Source organism: Alosa sapidissima, chromosome 11 (genome assembly GCF_018492685.1).
Source record: "Alosa sapidissima isolate fAloSap1 chromosome 11, fAloSap1.pri, whole genome shotgun sequence".
Classification (NCBI taxonomy): Eukaryota; Metazoa; Chordata; class Actinopteri; order Clupeiformes; family Clupeidae; genus Alosa; species Alosa sapidissima.
Genome location: NC_055967.1, coordinates 13,351,450 through 13,367,355, shown reverse-complemented (window position 1 = coordinate 13,367,355; position 15,906 = coordinate 13,351,450). Strand labels below are relative to the sequence as shown.

At 40.2% G+C, this 15,906-nt stretch overlaps 2 protein-coding genes across 5 annotated transcripts; one reads left to right on the top strand and one right to left on the bottom strand.

Annotated features, from left to right (window-relative positions):
* Positions 1-78: 78 nt before the first annotated feature.
* LOC121723712 (cytosolic carboxypeptidase 2-like) lies at positions 79-9,896 on the bottom strand. Of its 4 annotated transcripts, none has more exons than XM_042109689.1 (19): positions 9,772-9,896; positions 8,125-8,265; positions 7,827-8,009; positions 7,635-7,739; positions 7,369-7,516; positions 6,052-6,840; positions 5,553-5,706; positions 4,778-4,904; positions 4,503-4,603; positions 3,749-3,837; positions 3,467-3,527; positions 2,764-2,856; positions 2,382-2,432; positions 2,118-2,192; positions 1,829-1,882; positions 1,589-1,664; positions 1,250-1,369; positions 709-763; positions 79-340 (listed from the first exon to the last, which is right to left on the bottom strand). In XM_042109689.1, the coding sequence occupies exons 2-19, from the start codon at positions 8,240-8,242 to the stop codon at positions 229-231; spliced, it is 2,511 nt and encodes an 836-aa protein (XP_041965623.1). In that variant the 5' UTR covers positions 8,243-8,265; positions 9,772-9,896; the 3' UTR covers positions 79-228. The 4 variants fall into 4 exon arrangements, with proteins under 4 accessions (XP_041965623.1, XP_041965620.1, XP_041965624.1 ...); XM_042109686.1 differs by lacking the exon at positions 9,772-9,896 and adding an exon at positions 8,693-8,837; XM_042109690.1 differs by lacking the exon at positions 9,772-9,896 and adding an exon at positions 8,693-8,837 and having other exon boundaries at positions 2,118-2,177.
* bmt2 (base methyltransferase of 25S rRNA 2 homolog) lies at positions 8,947-14,814 on the top strand. Its single transcript, XM_042109693.1, has 5 exons — positions 8,947-9,341; positions 11,559-11,700; positions 13,045-13,164; positions 13,368-13,482; positions 13,642-14,814. Exons 1-5 carry the CDS (start codon positions 9,188-9,190, stop codon positions 14,266-14,268), a joined length of 1,158 nt encoding a protein of 385 aa, XP_041965627.1. The 5' UTR covers positions 8,947-9,187; the 3' UTR covers positions 14,269-14,814.
* Positions 14,815-15,906: the final 1,092 nt, after the last annotated feature.

Sequence of the window (15,906 nt, the reverse complement as noted above, 5' to 3'; positions counted from 1 at the left end):
AAGTACTGTATGTAGTAAACTCCCTATGATGTGCAAATATATAGTAAGTACCGGTATATATATTAAGTACAAACTCTGTTTATGGTAACCTTAGCATACAGATTTTAATAAACCTGAAACAGGCGACTTCATGTCAACCTACAATGTCTATTAAGTAATTGATGCATTCAGTAGATTAAAGAAGACATCTTTGTTGTTGTTATTGGACATGTTGGTTGGTGATTTATGTCACGGTTTTCCAATCACATGCTCTGACTTCCTGTCTGGTGATGTCGCCTGATCCTTAACCACACCATGCCACTGACCACGCTTACACTCAGCTGTCCTGTACTCCCCCTGTCTGTATGTACACACAACACCAGTGAGAATCAGCATGATATCCTTAAATATTTGTGACAGCAGCTTTTGATTTCCGATGCTAGTTCTATTAGTATTTGGATAAGGGTATTAGTCAGCACAAACTGCCCGCTGGTTGGCTCTTTGAAGAAGACTGACATGAGCAGAGATGTGCACCAGAATATTTCTGTATTTGAATGAGTGTTGATCAACATATGAGCAGACAAGTCAAGGACTTCCCATTTCCAGCACCTGTCAGTATCCGTAAATAGTTTAGCAAGCAACCAACCAGGTCTTGCAAAGCAGATAAATAACAGTCCCTGTCAAGAAACGTTCTGTAGTACTTAGGAACAGTTATGTTTGTGATCCTACCTGTTAGTCATGCCAGGTAGCGTGAAAGGTGCAGGGTGTAACTTGGACCCCCTCCCTGTGCACAGTACATGACAAGGAAACAAATAGAAAACCTATTCAGTCTCATTATTCTGTCTATTGTAAATGTCATGTCTGATGAAATGCTGACTTCATTTAATGTTGCAGAGATATTATCTTTATTTTAATGATAGGATTACAACTATTTAAGAAGGAAAATAAGTCATTCAGGACTGTTCTGCCAGTGTTCTGTGGTCAGTACAACTTTTTATAACATTAGACAACAAAATGGCCATAGTAAAAGAAAAGTCGCCATAGAAATTACACATTCTATTATGTATGCCATTATGTCATTAGTGATGGTGCATGCAAGTCCACCACCAGACCTATTTTATTTATGTTGAGCAATACTTGTCCTTCACCGTGTTCAAGTCATGTTCATTTTCATTTCTATAGCTATCAGTTTTCAATTCTTGTTAGGCAAAGATCATCATTTCATGGGAAATTATATTCAGTATACTATGAAGAATTACAAGATACTCACACTGGACTGGTGACAGTCGCCAAATGCGCTTGTCTCCACATGCCAGGCGACCAAGGCCAGACAACTGGTTGGCTTTTCGTGGCGCCCCTGAAGGCATGGTGATGGGACCTAAGTCCAAACCTGTCAAAAACACATGTACGTTCACACACACACACACACACACACACACACACACACACACACACACACACACACACACACAAATAGGTATACACACACACACACACACACACACAAACAAACTGAGGGACAGACTGCAAAATAAAGAGTCTAACAGGTATTTTAAGTAAACAAAAAAAGCAATCTATTTAAACGGCGCAATAGACAGGTCTGTCTTACCACTCAGAGTGTTGCTCAAGCCCATCTGTATCCGGCTCCTAATGTAGCCTGCCATCAGGTGGCGCAAGTAGTCTGACTGAGAAGCGTACAGCACAGACAAGAAGATCAAGAAACGCTTTGATTTGACACATTTGATTTAGAAACATATACCAGTAATGGGGTGAGAACATTGTGAAAGACTGATAAGAGAGTCAATCAGTCAGAGGTACAGTTTAGTTGTGTCTGCAAGGCTAATAATACCTTTGATTTCACTGACCCTTTCTCATTATCAAAGACCAGGTATAGCACAGACATCTGTGGAGAGAACAGAAAACAGACTGGCCTCACATGACACAACTATTTCAGAGGTGGAGAAATTTGACAGAATCCTGAAAAAGGCAGTTGGTGGTAAGGAATTACAGATGACTGAGATGAGATATCAGTATGATGGTTGTAGTGCACCCTGTTCTGTTGTTTATATATACATATTATGATGTATTTCTGGTCTTGTGGACTTTTTTTACAGCAGAGTATGCACTCTGGTCAACACCTTTCTGTTGGCATCAGCGGACTCCAGTGGAGCTTCCTGTTTTCCTCTCCTGAGCATATGCTGAGGAACACATAGCTGTCATGACGTTAGATGCACACACACACACACACACACACACACACACAGAGAGAGAGAGAGAGAGAGAGAGGGGTAAAAATTGTACTGTTATTAACCCCTCATCAGTTTCCTAGCATTTATTTCTTTTGACAAGTTGTCCATATTCAGACAAGTATTATGTGAATTGAGTTATGAGGAAGAACTCACAGGTTTAAGGGTATATTTGCCTTTCCGTACGCCATCTTTGACATCACTATCCTGGAGGAAAAGTATAAGCTGTCAATTAGATTAATCTGAAAATGAATGATAGCTAATAAAATTCCTCCATAAGGAGAATCAACAGCAGCAACCCTTAACCTATATTATTTAAGTTTTCACATCTTACATTTACATTTAGTCATTTAGCTGACACTTTTATCCAAAGCAACTTACAAAAAGGCAAACAATCAAGGTACAGTGCAAAAAAGACATGTTTGTGCAGTAATAAGTACTACTTGACAATTAGATGAAAGTCCTGCTTTGGTTAATCCAAAACAGGTTTTGTACTTTGTATAACTCCAATATTACATGATCATTTGAAGTTTATCACCTTATTCTCTTCAGGAGTTTTATCTTTATACCTCAGTAGACAAGAACAGTCCCTCTGTTTCTTGGACTTCATTGACTTTTTACGATTAATCATCTAGGCAAGACAGAGGAGAAAATAAGTGGAAGGCAAAGTATACACAAAGAAGAATGATAATTGCAAAAGGCTTAGCTGGATATGTATCTTAAAAGTGAAAACAAAATGCATGGCATTTGCTTGTCTTCAGATCTGGTCAAAATTAGATTTGATACATGATTTTAAGGTATAGTGTCATTTGTGCAATATACTGTAGGTAATTCATGTAAATCATTTTTAGCAATTCAGCAATCTAGGTAGGGTGAAGGGGTAGTATTGGGATTGGGCCTTACTGTTTGGGAGTTGTCTTAGTGAGTTAGCAATCCTCTCGACTACTTTTTAGTTTGATCAAACTTAGGTGTAACCCTATACTGCTGCGGCACTTTGTGAATCACTCAGTAAAATGCCAAGCATCTCAAAGTTAGGACTGACTCAGCCATTGTTTATAAGATTTTCTCCTAAAGTTGGCAATATATAAGCTACTTTTAGCTTTAAGATGCTCCTACAGAGCCATTGCTGCAAGACAAGCAAGGGCAATACTTTGCAGTCACATATGTCAGTTTCTAAGTAATGATAATATGATAAACCTTAACATTCTAAAAGTGAGGTGACATTTGTCCTTTTCATGCACCTGTAAGGCCTCAAGATGGGCTGGAGGCCCATCAGAGTCAGAGCTGTTAGATCCACTGGTGCTGAAACAGGACAAGATCAGATCATTTCATCAGGAACGAGTTGGACTCACAAATAGGACATAACAAACCAAAATGTCAAAAACAATATAACAATATATTTCAGTGTATAATAGTTTTATTTGTACAAACTAGTTATACCCAGTATAATAAAACCATTGTAAGTATAATAAAACTATATTATGGTACTATCTTAGAGATATAGAGGTACAGGTATAACATACCTTACGTTGTCACTGTGCGGTGCTTCTGCAAGGGTCAGGGTGGTTTCCTGTCGGAGTGAGTCTTGCAGCTCTCTTATACACATATTGTACTAAAAAAAGAACGGCCCCCTTAAGTATCACAAACATTAGAAAATACTAGGCAATTCCATTCCAAAATTCAAAGCTATGATAAAAAATGTACAACTGAAGAATGCAAGAGTTTTTTGTTTCCAGTACAACAGGAATGAATGGTGGGTTGGGCTTGCACACAAAACCTCTAGTAAAGTTACACATTTGGCATTAGATACATATCTCTCATCAGTCTGTTAGTATTTTTGAACAGTTTAGTTGGATTGTTCTCTGGATATGCTCTTGAAATTAGCCTATCCTACCCATTAGAGAGCAGTCATTAATGTAGTCATTATACACTTGGGCTTTTATCTTATGGCATTATTATGGGGGGGGGGGCTTTTTATTGCCTCAATGAGACAGGACAGTGGAGAATGATAGGAAGCGAGTGGGAGAGAGAGTTGGGGTGGGATCTGGAAAGGACCACGGGGCACGAATCGAACCCGGGTTGCCAGTGTGCGGTGCAGGTGCCCCAGCGAGTCGCACTACGCCATCTTCCAGCCTGGACTGTATGTGTACACAGTCACAGGAGCTTAAAATCTCCCGGTAATAGTCCCACTCTGGCCCTGTTTCTACAGAATATTGGTCAGATGAAGGTACAACATAAGTCTACAAGGGATAGACAGACATGGACCTTCACACTCACCTTGGTCCTGTCTGGATCACAGTAGTCCAGCAGTGTATCACAGAAGTGAGCTCCCAACATCTCTAAGTCCTTTATACTGAAATGGGTTCCCTTCTGTTGACCTGCAACAGAACATTTGATAAAAAAAACCCTCTGAACCTGCATAAACCAACCTGGGAAAGCTCTCTATTCATTATGGGTGTGGTGTGGAAAATAAAAACACAATAATTAAATGATTGTTTGCTCTACAGTAAGTACATAACTAATAAAAACATATGCATCTAACAGTCACATACCAATGCTTGAGCCACAAAAGGAGGTTTCTAATGTGAAGCTGTTGAGGATTCCAAGTTTCCATAGAGCTATGCGACCTGTCCCCTCCTTACTTCTCTGCACATTGAACTTACAGTTCTGAAAGGAGAACTTCACAGACAGACAGAATCAGAAACTTGCTCTCCTGGACTCTGTATATCTGCTATACGGGTAAAAATTCTATCACAGTACTGTGTCAGTAGGACAGTTATGTTTGACTTTGAGTGTGAGGCACATTAGGGTAACACATAGGGGCCGTAACCGTAGGGGCAGCCGTGGCCTACTGGTTAGCACTTCGGACTTGTAACCGGAGGGTTGGCGGTTCGAGCCCCGACCAGTAGGCACGGCTGAAGTGCCCTAGAGCAAGGCACCTAACCCCTCACTGCTCCCCGAGCACCGCTGTTGATGCAGGCAGCTCAATGCGCCGGGATTAGTGTGTACTTCACCTCACTGTGTGTACACTGTGTGCTGTGTGTGTTTCAATAATTCACGGATTGGGATAAATGCAGAGACCAAATTTCCCTCACGGGATCAAAAGAGTATATATACTTACTTATACTTATACTTATCTGTATGGCAAACAACTAGGATACTCGGATACTTTTATATGTTTAATAGTTTTACATCACAGCTCGGTTGCTTTTCAAAAGATTGTGTTCAGTCTACGATAATTACGAGTACTGCCCATTATTGCATCCAAATAAGTAGTGAGTGCCTTTGTTATGTTACATGGGAATCATTCAGTTGTGAAGCGCTTACCATTTCAGGGCAGTTCTTACTCAGCATCAGGGGAAAGATCCGCTCATGCAGCTGACGGCCGGCCGCCCTTTCACAGCCGTAGGTGAAGACGTTCTGCTTACGGCTGTGTCCATGGAGGTCACAGTACAGCAGCACCTCACGCTCCTCACACAATCTGACATAGAACACTTGTGAGTGTAAAAGGTTTTCAAGCACTACGCTTTGCTTATACAGTATGTTCTAAACTGATAAACCTCTAGCAGTACCATCTCTACTATATACAAAAAATAATAATATATTCTTTAATTTACTTTTTCATTTTGTTGAAAGTTGATTCCAAATATTATTAAGCTGTAATGTAAGATTGAGCACACTAAAGTGATGTAGCCTACACTGCATTCTACTAATACTTTTGTAGTAATCATTAATATTATAGTCCTTCAAACTAGCATTCTAAAACAATGTGTGTTATGACAACAGGCTAGTGTGCATCCAGCATATACAGTCTAAACATCTTTACCTATGGACCATAGTCCGCACGGCATGCACAGTGGGGAAAGAGTCCTTCAGATTTGAGTTGTAGCTGCGGTTTAGGTCACGGCCAGTAAGAGAGCAGCGGTAATTTCCTACTATCACACCATCTGGGTTCAACATGGGCACCAACTTGAAGATGAAAGCATCTCGGAGCAGTCGTGCATCAGGTGTGTCACTCAGGAGGAAGTCCATGATGCCCTTCATGACCCAGGAGCTGTTGGTCTCTCCAGGGTGGACACGGGCTGTGATCACGATGGCCGGCTTATGGGCTGCTTCACATTCACCACACTTGCGTGAGGGACTGGTCACTGTCAGCACTGGCACCAAGTTGCCTGCCAGTGAACGACAGAGTGTCCGAATCTTGCAGAAAGAAGAGAGCCTGGGGCTGCGTTCTATCTTTGAGAGGTATGCCCACAACTTGGTATAAGTGTATGGATAGCAGTGGGCCAGGTAGCACGTGTCTTGGTCATAAGGGAAGACTAAACTCCAAGAGAGGGAGAAGCAGGGTAAGCCAAGGTAAAAGCACTCGTTACGAGAGTATGACACGTCATAACCTACACGGTGCCAACCCACACCAAAGGCTCTGGCCTTCTCCTCTGAGTACAATAGGGGTTTCTGGCCCTTCTCATAAAGACTGGCGGCCTTCAGGAGGTTGGTGATGGTGAACCGGTACGGGACGCCTGCCCGCATGTTCCTCACTCGGAAGTAAAACCACTGGGTGTGCTTCTTAGTGTAGAGGTCAGGCCGGAGCATGAGGTCATAGTCAAACTGCCCACTGAAATGAGAAGGCAACAAAATTATTAATCGTCCATGTGAAATGACCATGACCGTGTATGATCAATACATGACAATAGAAGCAATGTAACGCCTTTGGCTTAGTGAAATCTCTAAGTGCATGTGCAATTTCGGAATACTCTGTAATTTGGACCCATTGAAATGTAAACTTGGGGCATATTTACAAAAGCTGTTTAGTCTGTGTTTTTCTGATCAACATTTGAGCCTTCATAATGGCTATAAGTCTGAACATAGCCTTTCTTCCTTTAACAGATATCGGCCTTCTCACTGGAGCAAAGAGGCCACAATCAATGGTATCTCAATGGAACTCAAATCTGTTCTACTAACAGCCTTCATATTTTCAAGAATCAAGAGGCCTAACTGTTAAAAAGCTTGTTGTTGGATGTCATCAATTATACAGAATTACAAAATATATTAGTTAGCAAGATTAGCAATTACAGTACCAAGCAAACATTCCATCTATCAACTAATTTCATTACATTTTCATTCACACTGAAAGCCAACTTACATTCTGTGTGCAGACATCAAGTTGGCACTTTCAAAGCGGCCCTCAAAAAGAAGAGTGGTGTCATCAGGCCCAGAGAGGGGTATAGAGGCCTGTGAAAGAGGTGAACGATTCCCCCCTGGACGAGACCCTGTGAAGTAGAGCTCCTTACCTGTAAAAGTATCTTACATGTAAATACATCTATATGACAGCACCATTCAGCATTATATGTTGTTTTGGACTTCATACTGCATTTCAGAAAACAATGATCATGTAAATTATGAAATGACCTGCTTGTGAGTTATAAACAAGAGTGCCTCCCCCCACATTCTGGTATCGGGGCCATTTTTCAGATTCTGGGATACAAAAAGGCTCAGGAGACGGAGACGTCCAGTCTGAAATTAAGTGACTGTTGAGTCAACACTTTGCACACTGTATATTAACATAGAGTATACTATTTGCAGTGTGCCTATTTCTCTCACCGATGTGATGTATTTCTTCTGGTATAACTTCACACTCCTTTGGCCAGCGAGAAAGGGTCTGCGACAAGTGTCCAGAGACACCATACAGGTGACGTGGCTCACAGAGACGAGGCACTGGCCGGCCAGAATGGATCTCAAAGACTACCTGAGTGGTTTTTGGTAATTGTGCAACACCATTGACATCTATAATAGAGGATAAAAGTCAAATGTTTGGAAAAAGGAAAAATAAACTTAAGGAATTTTATTTGTCAATCATTTCATGTATCATTTCAGGGTGTAGGCTGTAGGGCATTATTACCTTCATTCATTACCCCTGGGTCTTGGCAATCTTCTGTCTGTTCTTGTAACTCATCCTCCTCTTCAGATGTTGAGGAACTAAACGAACAGTGGTAATGGACATAATTTCCCTTCTTCATGTTGTCTTCATCCTTTCCTGTGCCTGTTAAGAGATGCACTTTTTCACGAGAATCCACATTAGTCTATAGGAATGGCGTTGGCTGCTATATTACTGGTGAGCAGCTGGATTCAAAACAAGCATGTTTCAGCATAGAAGGTGATGTGCCTTTGCCTTTTTCAGGTGTAAAAAAGTCGTTGATTTCCACTGAATGCCCATACCCAGCTACAAGGTTGGAGTCAGTTGATGTTAAAATGATCTCCACATATTGTAAGTTAATAATTTTGCGCTAGATACCTAAAATACCTAAATACTTTAACTAGCTAATGTTACACTGGTGATCGCTGACATTATTGCTATGCCAATTAACGCTAGTCTGCTAGCAATAACCAATTAGTTGTCCTTATAACTCATATAAACTATGCTAGCCATATGTTTTAAAAAAAAAAAAAAGATGTCGATGATAACTCACAAGATGTAACTGGAACAACAGCTTACTCTGGTATACGCCATCAGCATTAACCATCTAACTACTTTTAACAGGCAAGTAGCTTCTAGCCTAATGCACTTTTATGGAGGCTGAATTTGACATCTCCATGACAACCTGTCATTCTGTTCACCGCGACATTTGCCATTACTAATCTTACAATTATATTTATATATTTTCTTTAACTGGCCTTCTCTATTTTTTCCTTAAGAATTTTGTCCATAAATGTATGTATCAGTCAGGATTCACACCTGTGTATGTTTTCGGAACTTCTCTTGTAAATTTGCACCATAGACTGTATACAGTCTATGATTTGCACACTGTCAGTGCAAAAGAACTCTCGTGAAATCGTCCTAATCACGTGGGCTGCTAAATCTGCTCTTGAATCCGTCATGTTTGGGCTGATCATCTGCACCGAACACTGGTGAAAGAGTGTGCCAGCGTGCCGGTAGAGCACTGGATGTCCACCGAACTAATGCAATGGCCTTTCTTAACGGTGGTAGTGGAATGGACCAGGAGTCGTTTCACCTCATTCCTTATTCTAAATCCATCAGGACTGAAAAACTTGAACAGGAAAAATTATCTGGTGTAGTGAAGAATGTCCACCGAAAACTCCGCAGGAAATATGTTGAAGGTAGGCTAACGTTACTCGTTATATCATAGCTAACGCTACAACGAGACTTTGCTAACATTATTTGAAAGTTAGCTTTACAGCCAACAGGAGACTGTCAGGTAATGCATTAACGTTATTGTGTTGCTTAACATCTAAGTAGCAAAGCAAGAGTAATTTATATTAACGTTAATTTCCTGTTTCCGTCATCACAGGTATTTGATGTGGTAATCCAGTTGGGACTTGCTAGCTATTAGCTAACGTCAATGGTGACAGTTAGTTAACGGGGTTGACGTTTAACGTTACACAGCTCACGCTAAATTAGCTAGTCTGGTTAGTTTATATGTTTCAAGGTCCCTTTAAAGATGGCTAGTCCGTTCAATCTCGTTGTTGTCTAGAAGCTAGTTTAGCGTTGATTAATTAACTAAGATTTGCAGAATTCCAACACACTCACAGCCTGTTATTCCAATACATAATATCTTCGGAAGCAACCACTAAAAAGTCAGTTTCAGCAGGGTCTCTTGTTAAGTTTTGACCCACTCAGAACAAGATCAGACTGACAGTATCGTATAACACTGTCGTAGGCCTTATAAAAAAAAAAGAACGTCTACATAGCCTTTGTAGCGTTCGTCTGCTAGCATGGTTGTTTTGTGTAACTCAGTGTGGCTCAGGGGAGTCAGTCCTATGTCCCAAATGGCGTTATTCGTAGAATGTTGTCTAGGCATGAAACGATACAATTGGTGTAAGAAGACATTATGTTGGACAATACATAGTTAGACGTAGTTAGACATAGAGACGTGCAAAAGTAGTGATTGCACTTGTCCTTTCTTGGTGTTGCGAGGGCTGACTCTTGTGTGATAAAGAGAAAACAGATGATCCATTCTTGGACCTTATACCCGGATAATAAGGCATGATCTGTTAAGCCTATCGCTAGCATGCATTATATTATCCCAGGGAAGTATATTGTTATTATGGTTTTATTTAGTGTTACATAGTAGCAAGTTAGCAGAAAACAAAATCATATTTTTATACTTAAAAAATGATTTAAGTTCTATCGAATACATTTCTTGTTGGGGAACTGTTTAGCAGCACAAATCAACTGTAGTCCTTTGAGAAGACAGGGGAGGCCCCAATGTTGCCTGCTTTGAGTATTTATTGTAAGGTTTCAGCACTTTTGGGGGAGGGGTTTACTGGTAAAATTAAGCAATTTATTATGGCACTGGCCAATTGAAGGTTAAAAGTTAATTTGACATGCTGTACAAAACAGGTTTACGTAATCTGATTTTCCACAGTATTTGCATGCACACTGAATTACATGCAATTCCGTCAATAGTGGGCTCTGCTACTGACATCAGTGGCTGCTTGGATCACTATGATCACTGCATGTGCATACACAGGAACATACACATACTGTACACTGGAAGACAGTGCACACAAGCTTGTACACACACACACACAGACACACACACAGTCACATACATACATACATACATACATACAGACACACACACACACAAGTTTGCACTGACACACAGACACAATGTTACATGTTGATGTGAGTGTAAACAATAGTAAGTCATATTCTTGGAAGCAGTCTTAGGCTTGGATTGCAAGGGTTTCTGAGCAATTTGTGTAGTGATTAGAGGATCTTTACATTAGAAATAACTATTCCAAACTAATCCATAAAAATTCTGAATTGTGGTTGACATATTGGGTTCGGTTGTTTAATTTGTGGCTCGTCTTTCCGTGCCAGAGAGTCTCATGAAGTATATGTAAAACTGCATTGTTGTGATCTTTCATCACCAATTAAATTGACCCCCAGTAGATCCTTAATACTTTTTTTTCTGTTATGGTACCTTGCAAATAGAGTGGCAACATAATTGTTTTCTGCTTAGAACAGGCAAAGGGTGCCAGGTCTTATAAGTTAACACACATGGTAGTTAGTCACTTGCTGTTGTTTGCTTCGGGGCGGGGGGCCAGGAGGACTATGTCTACGCTAAATAAATATTAAACAAAGGTTGATAGATTTGCATAAAGAAAGTAAGTTAATGCCAGGTATGAATGCACATTCTCAGAGATGTTAAACTTGTGATAGATAACAAATATATAATGTTAATACTGGGTTAGAGATGCTAAATGACAACTAAATGATGAATAGGCTACAGCATTTAAAAGAAAATCTATTACTCTACTGTCTGGTAAAGAAAGGTGATCAGCGTTTCCTCTTCTGATGTTTTTCAGTGGGTGACTTTGAGAAGATTTGGCGGGAGCACTGTGAGGATGAGCGAACCCTCAGCGAGTATGCTGTGGCCATGAAGAACCTGGCTGATAACTACTGGACTAAAAACTGTGAAGGAGAAGTTCGTATTGAATGGTGTCGCAGGTAGGGCACTCTTTAACTAAGTATACAACTGTTCTGAACCATTAATGGCTGTGTTATGCCAATATTACAGCAAACATAATAGAATTAGCTTGATGTGAGTAGCTTGATTGGCACATGACATGATGAGGTTAGGAGGTAACATTGATGATGGTGATCTTTCCCCAATATGTCTATTTTTTTTATTCAATTTTATATTCAGAGGAAATTGGAAACAATTCTTTGTTTTCCATTTTATTAATAACTTAAACCTACGTCATATCCTCCATCTTTTGACATTCTAAATGCAAGGTTGATCAGAATAACTGTTCCTTTACTGGCGCTCACATAACTTAAGTCTTGCTTTATCCAGTCATAGCACAAACACAACACATTACTTTCAGGAGCACAGATAGGAGGTGTGTAATGAGCTGAGTGAGTGTAAATATCAGCAACAGTTTTGCCAGAATCAAACAGACTCTGTTTTAAATTGTGTTGTAGTGACAGACTGTTTGGTGACAGACTAGTGTGAAGTGCACATCAGAGAATGTGCATCTGTGTCCTGTGAAGGTTGATGGCACAAGGTGTGCATCATAGGTGTAACTCTGGTAATTGAGGTATGGGACTGCCATTGAGGGATCTTGTCTTTGGTTTGATGTTAGGCTAGCTGTCCTCAGGACACCCTTGGCAAGTTGGCATGGAACTCTGGATGGTGGCTGGGAGTGTGCAACAAATGAGAAAAAATAAGATGGAACATGGATAAAAGCACTGCATGGATACACAACACAAGTACTCAATGATTGAGATAATAGGCATCATTTTGGTAATTAACTCCTGTCCATCCAAACTGACAACCAAAGGAATAATGTCAATTTCAAACATACATCAGTATTGTAGAAATTACTTCAGAACTTCTGGTTCAACTAGAGATGCACAGATATATCGGGCTAACACTGGTATCCGCTGATATCGGCCTTGCTGACTGATATTGATATTGATAGTGATATTGGCGAATATATGATATATTGATATTGATAGTGATATTGGTGAATTTATGACATTTACCGATGGCAGTGGCTGATGTTTATTTGTTATGTTGCATCAAGTCTGCACTAGCTAAATGTTGTGTTATGCATGGACTGGGCCATTCAGACCTGACGATTGGAAGACCTGAAACTGGTTCAGTAATTTTTGAAAAAATATTTTTGTTGTATCCTTGCCTCAACAGCAAAAATTAGGTAAACAAACAAATAAGCAAATATCGGCATCGGCATACGTTATTGGTCAAACTGTTATTTGAATTTTCTTTTAATTATTATAAATATATATATATAATTTAAAATATTGTTATTGTTATTTTCTTCTCAGTATTTGTCAAGACTATTTTCTTGATGGTGGAATGAAGAGAATGCTGGAAAAAGATGAGAAAAGTGCAAAGTTTGCCTTTGGTGGGCCTGCTGTAAATGTCCAGTCTCACTCCTCTTCAAGGTACTGTCTTATTCGTGTCGTCATTTTAGTGTATGAACTGAACTTTTAGTATTATACTTCTTTTCTTATTGTATTATTGGTCAATCTGTAGAAATTCTGTTTCCAGTAACTAGAAGTAAGATAACTAATGCATCTCTTAGTTGTTGACTTAAACCAAGATGTCCTGTGGATTAGTTGGCTTAATTGACTTATTTTTGCCATAGGTCTACTCTTCATTCAGGCAAGATCCGGCTATTGGATGTGGGCAGCTGTTTTAACCCCTTTCTGAAATTTGATGAATTCTTCACAGTTGGTATTGACATAGTGCCTGCCGTTGAGGTATGATTGAATAATTCCTTCATCTCAGTTTAGGAAACAGTGTTTGGAAATATTCTGACAATCACAACAATCTATCTGTAAAGGTGGAACTGTACATTGAGTTATAATTTTTGGGGCAGCTGTAACCTTTACCACCTACCACACATTTCTGACTTGCAGAGTGTGTACAAGTGTGACTTCCTGAACCTGCAGCTGCAGCAGCCTCTGCAGTGGGCCTCTGATGCCATGGAGGCTTTCTTAGAGCAACTGCAGGGCCCCATTGAGGCGTTGCCAGCGCAGCTCTTTCAGGTGGTGGTCTTCTCTCTGCTGCTGTCCTACTTCCCCTCTCCATACCAGCGCTGGATCTGCTGCAAGAAGGCCCACGAGCTGCTCAACCTCAACGGCCTTCTCCTCATCATCACACCAGACTCCTCCCACCAGAACCGCCATGCAACCATGATGCGCAGCTGGCGAATTGCAGTGGAGTCATTGGGCTTCTGCCGCTACAAGTATGCCAAGTCCTCCCACATGCACCTTTTGGCCTTCCGCAAGGTCTCGCTGACCACGACCAGTGACCTGGTCAGCTGCAATTACCCCGAGATGATGTACATCCCCCAGGACTTCCATATCCCAGAGCAGGAAGAGGATGAAGGGGTTGTGCACAACCGGTCAGACCTGGAGGATGACCAGATAGCACTTGGCTTTACGGAGCTACCAGACATGCCGTATGACTCAGACTCTGGGGACAGCCAGAGCAGTAGTGCCCCGTTTCATGAGCTGGAAGATCCAGTCCTGCTTCAGAACTGAAACACACACACTCCCATTCCTCTTCATATTTGTCCTGTCCTTCCCCTCTGCCAGCCTGATGAGACAGACCTGCTGCCAAATGAACTTCTAATTCATACGCACACGGCCCTCTAATGGTTTTGTACAGAACAAGAACAATGCAGTTTGCACAACGGAAGAAGACATGTTTACCCCTTACGTATGTCCTCTTTTTTTGAAGCTGTGTCTCAGGTTTGAAGTTTTGGAAAAGTAAACCTTCAGATATCCTGTCAGTAGAACACTAGTGTGCACCCCTAACATATGGTCTGGGCTTATTGTGGCCAGCCACCTCTCCCAGAGACTAAACAATGTCACACGTGTTCTACAGACACTGCAGGTTTACCACTTTACATGTGAAAAGCAGGGTAATGGACAGCATTGCTGCTGTGTTGTAAAGGGTTTCTTGCTAGAGTTATTCCTGGTTAAGGAAAGTAATAGATGAAACTTATTCTACAAATGGTTTCCCAACCAGCATTTTAAACACGTGGTTCCTTTTTGAGCTGGAATAAGCTGGAATTGGCCGGTTATTAATCATTTTCAACTTTTATTTTCTGAACATGTTTTATTGCAAAATGTAAGTGCAAGTATGGGTTATGCCAAATGTTTGCGTAAGTGTTACTAAACTTCAGATATTTTTGTTAATCTTAGAAATGTCATGGTACTTTTTAAAAGAAAGCACACCAAATTTTGTTGTCAGGACGAGTAGGATGAGTCGAGTTTTGTGAGAATTTTAACTGGTAGAATGGCAAACGTTATGCAACTAGTATGGAGACTTGAAGGAAAAAACAAAGAATTCATTGGTGTTGTTCAAACTGTAGCTTTAGCTTTAGATTTTCTTGTTTTGACCAAATTAGATTTTACAAAATGTTACTACTACAATGGAGCACACCCAATTACAATGCAGAATTACACCTAATTGCACATAATTTGAGAGATTTTGGTTGGAATCTAGCCAAAGCGCTTGCATCAGTGTATATACCAGTTACCCCTTTCGTTGTCATTATATATGAAATAAAATGAGCCGTAAAACATTGTTTCACAATATCAAAGACTGAGTAGTGTAAGAGTTTTTGTTCGGGGGAATATATTCTCTAGATGTGCTTGTGAGTGATACAGTTCTAAGTTGATAAAATTGTCAATATATTTATATCACAGTACATATCTGGTGTTTTTAAACATAATATTTGTCTCCTATATTGAAAGACAACTGCTTATCAACTGTTATCAGAACATCACCGTTGCATCTTGGATATTTGGGAACCCGCACTAATTACACTAAATGCAGCCTAGAAGATACACTGTATCTTGTTTTAAGTAGGTTTTAGGAAGGTCACGTTACAACATATCAATTCAAAAGAAAGAGAAGAAGTCTATTGGATGTAGCCTACTTGTTTTAAAGTTAGGCTATTTGGTTTAGTGAAATTTATCAGCTTAATGTACAGAAACCTATAGAAAACAGAAAGCCATACCAACACATTGAGCTTTCAAACAAAAAAGGTAATTTTAACTGCTAAGGTTTCTAAGTTGTGAGCAGAATGTCATTGTGTTTGAGATAATAGGTGTAAGACATACATTTTTACTTTTTCCTGATTGCTGCAAATGCAATCTATAAATTGCAGT

What these genes read in the sequence shown, in the direction of transcription:
- LOC121723712 (XM_042109689.1), bottom strand. Translation starts at nt 8,242, where the DNA reads ATGAAGAAGGGAAATTATGTCCATTACCACTGTTCGTTTAGTTCCTCA. An exon ending in CCCATCTTGAGGCCTTACAG is followed by an intron (nt 2,857 to 3,466) that starts GTGCATGAAAAG and finishes TGTCTTGCCTAG; the next exon opens with ATGATTAATCGTAAAAAGTC. An exon ending in AAGGGTCAGTGAAATCAAAG is followed by an intron (nt 1,665 to 1,828) that starts GTATTATTAGCC and finishes TACGCTTCTCAG; the next exon opens with TCAGACTACTTGCGCCACCT.
- bmt2 (XM_042109693.1), top strand. Translation starts at nt 9,188, where the DNA reads ATGGCCTTTCTTAACGGTGGTAGTGGAATGGACCAGGAGTCGTTTCAC. An exon ending in CAGTCTCACTCCTCTTCAAG is followed by an intron (nt 13,165 to 13,367) that starts GTACTGTCTTAT and finishes TTTTTGCCATAG; the next exon opens with GTCTACTCTTCATTCAGGCA. An exon ending in ACATAGTGCCTGCCGTTGAG is followed by an intron (nt 13,483 to 13,641) that starts GTATGATTGAAT and finishes TCTGACTTGCAG; the next exon opens with AGTGTGTACAAGTGTGACTT.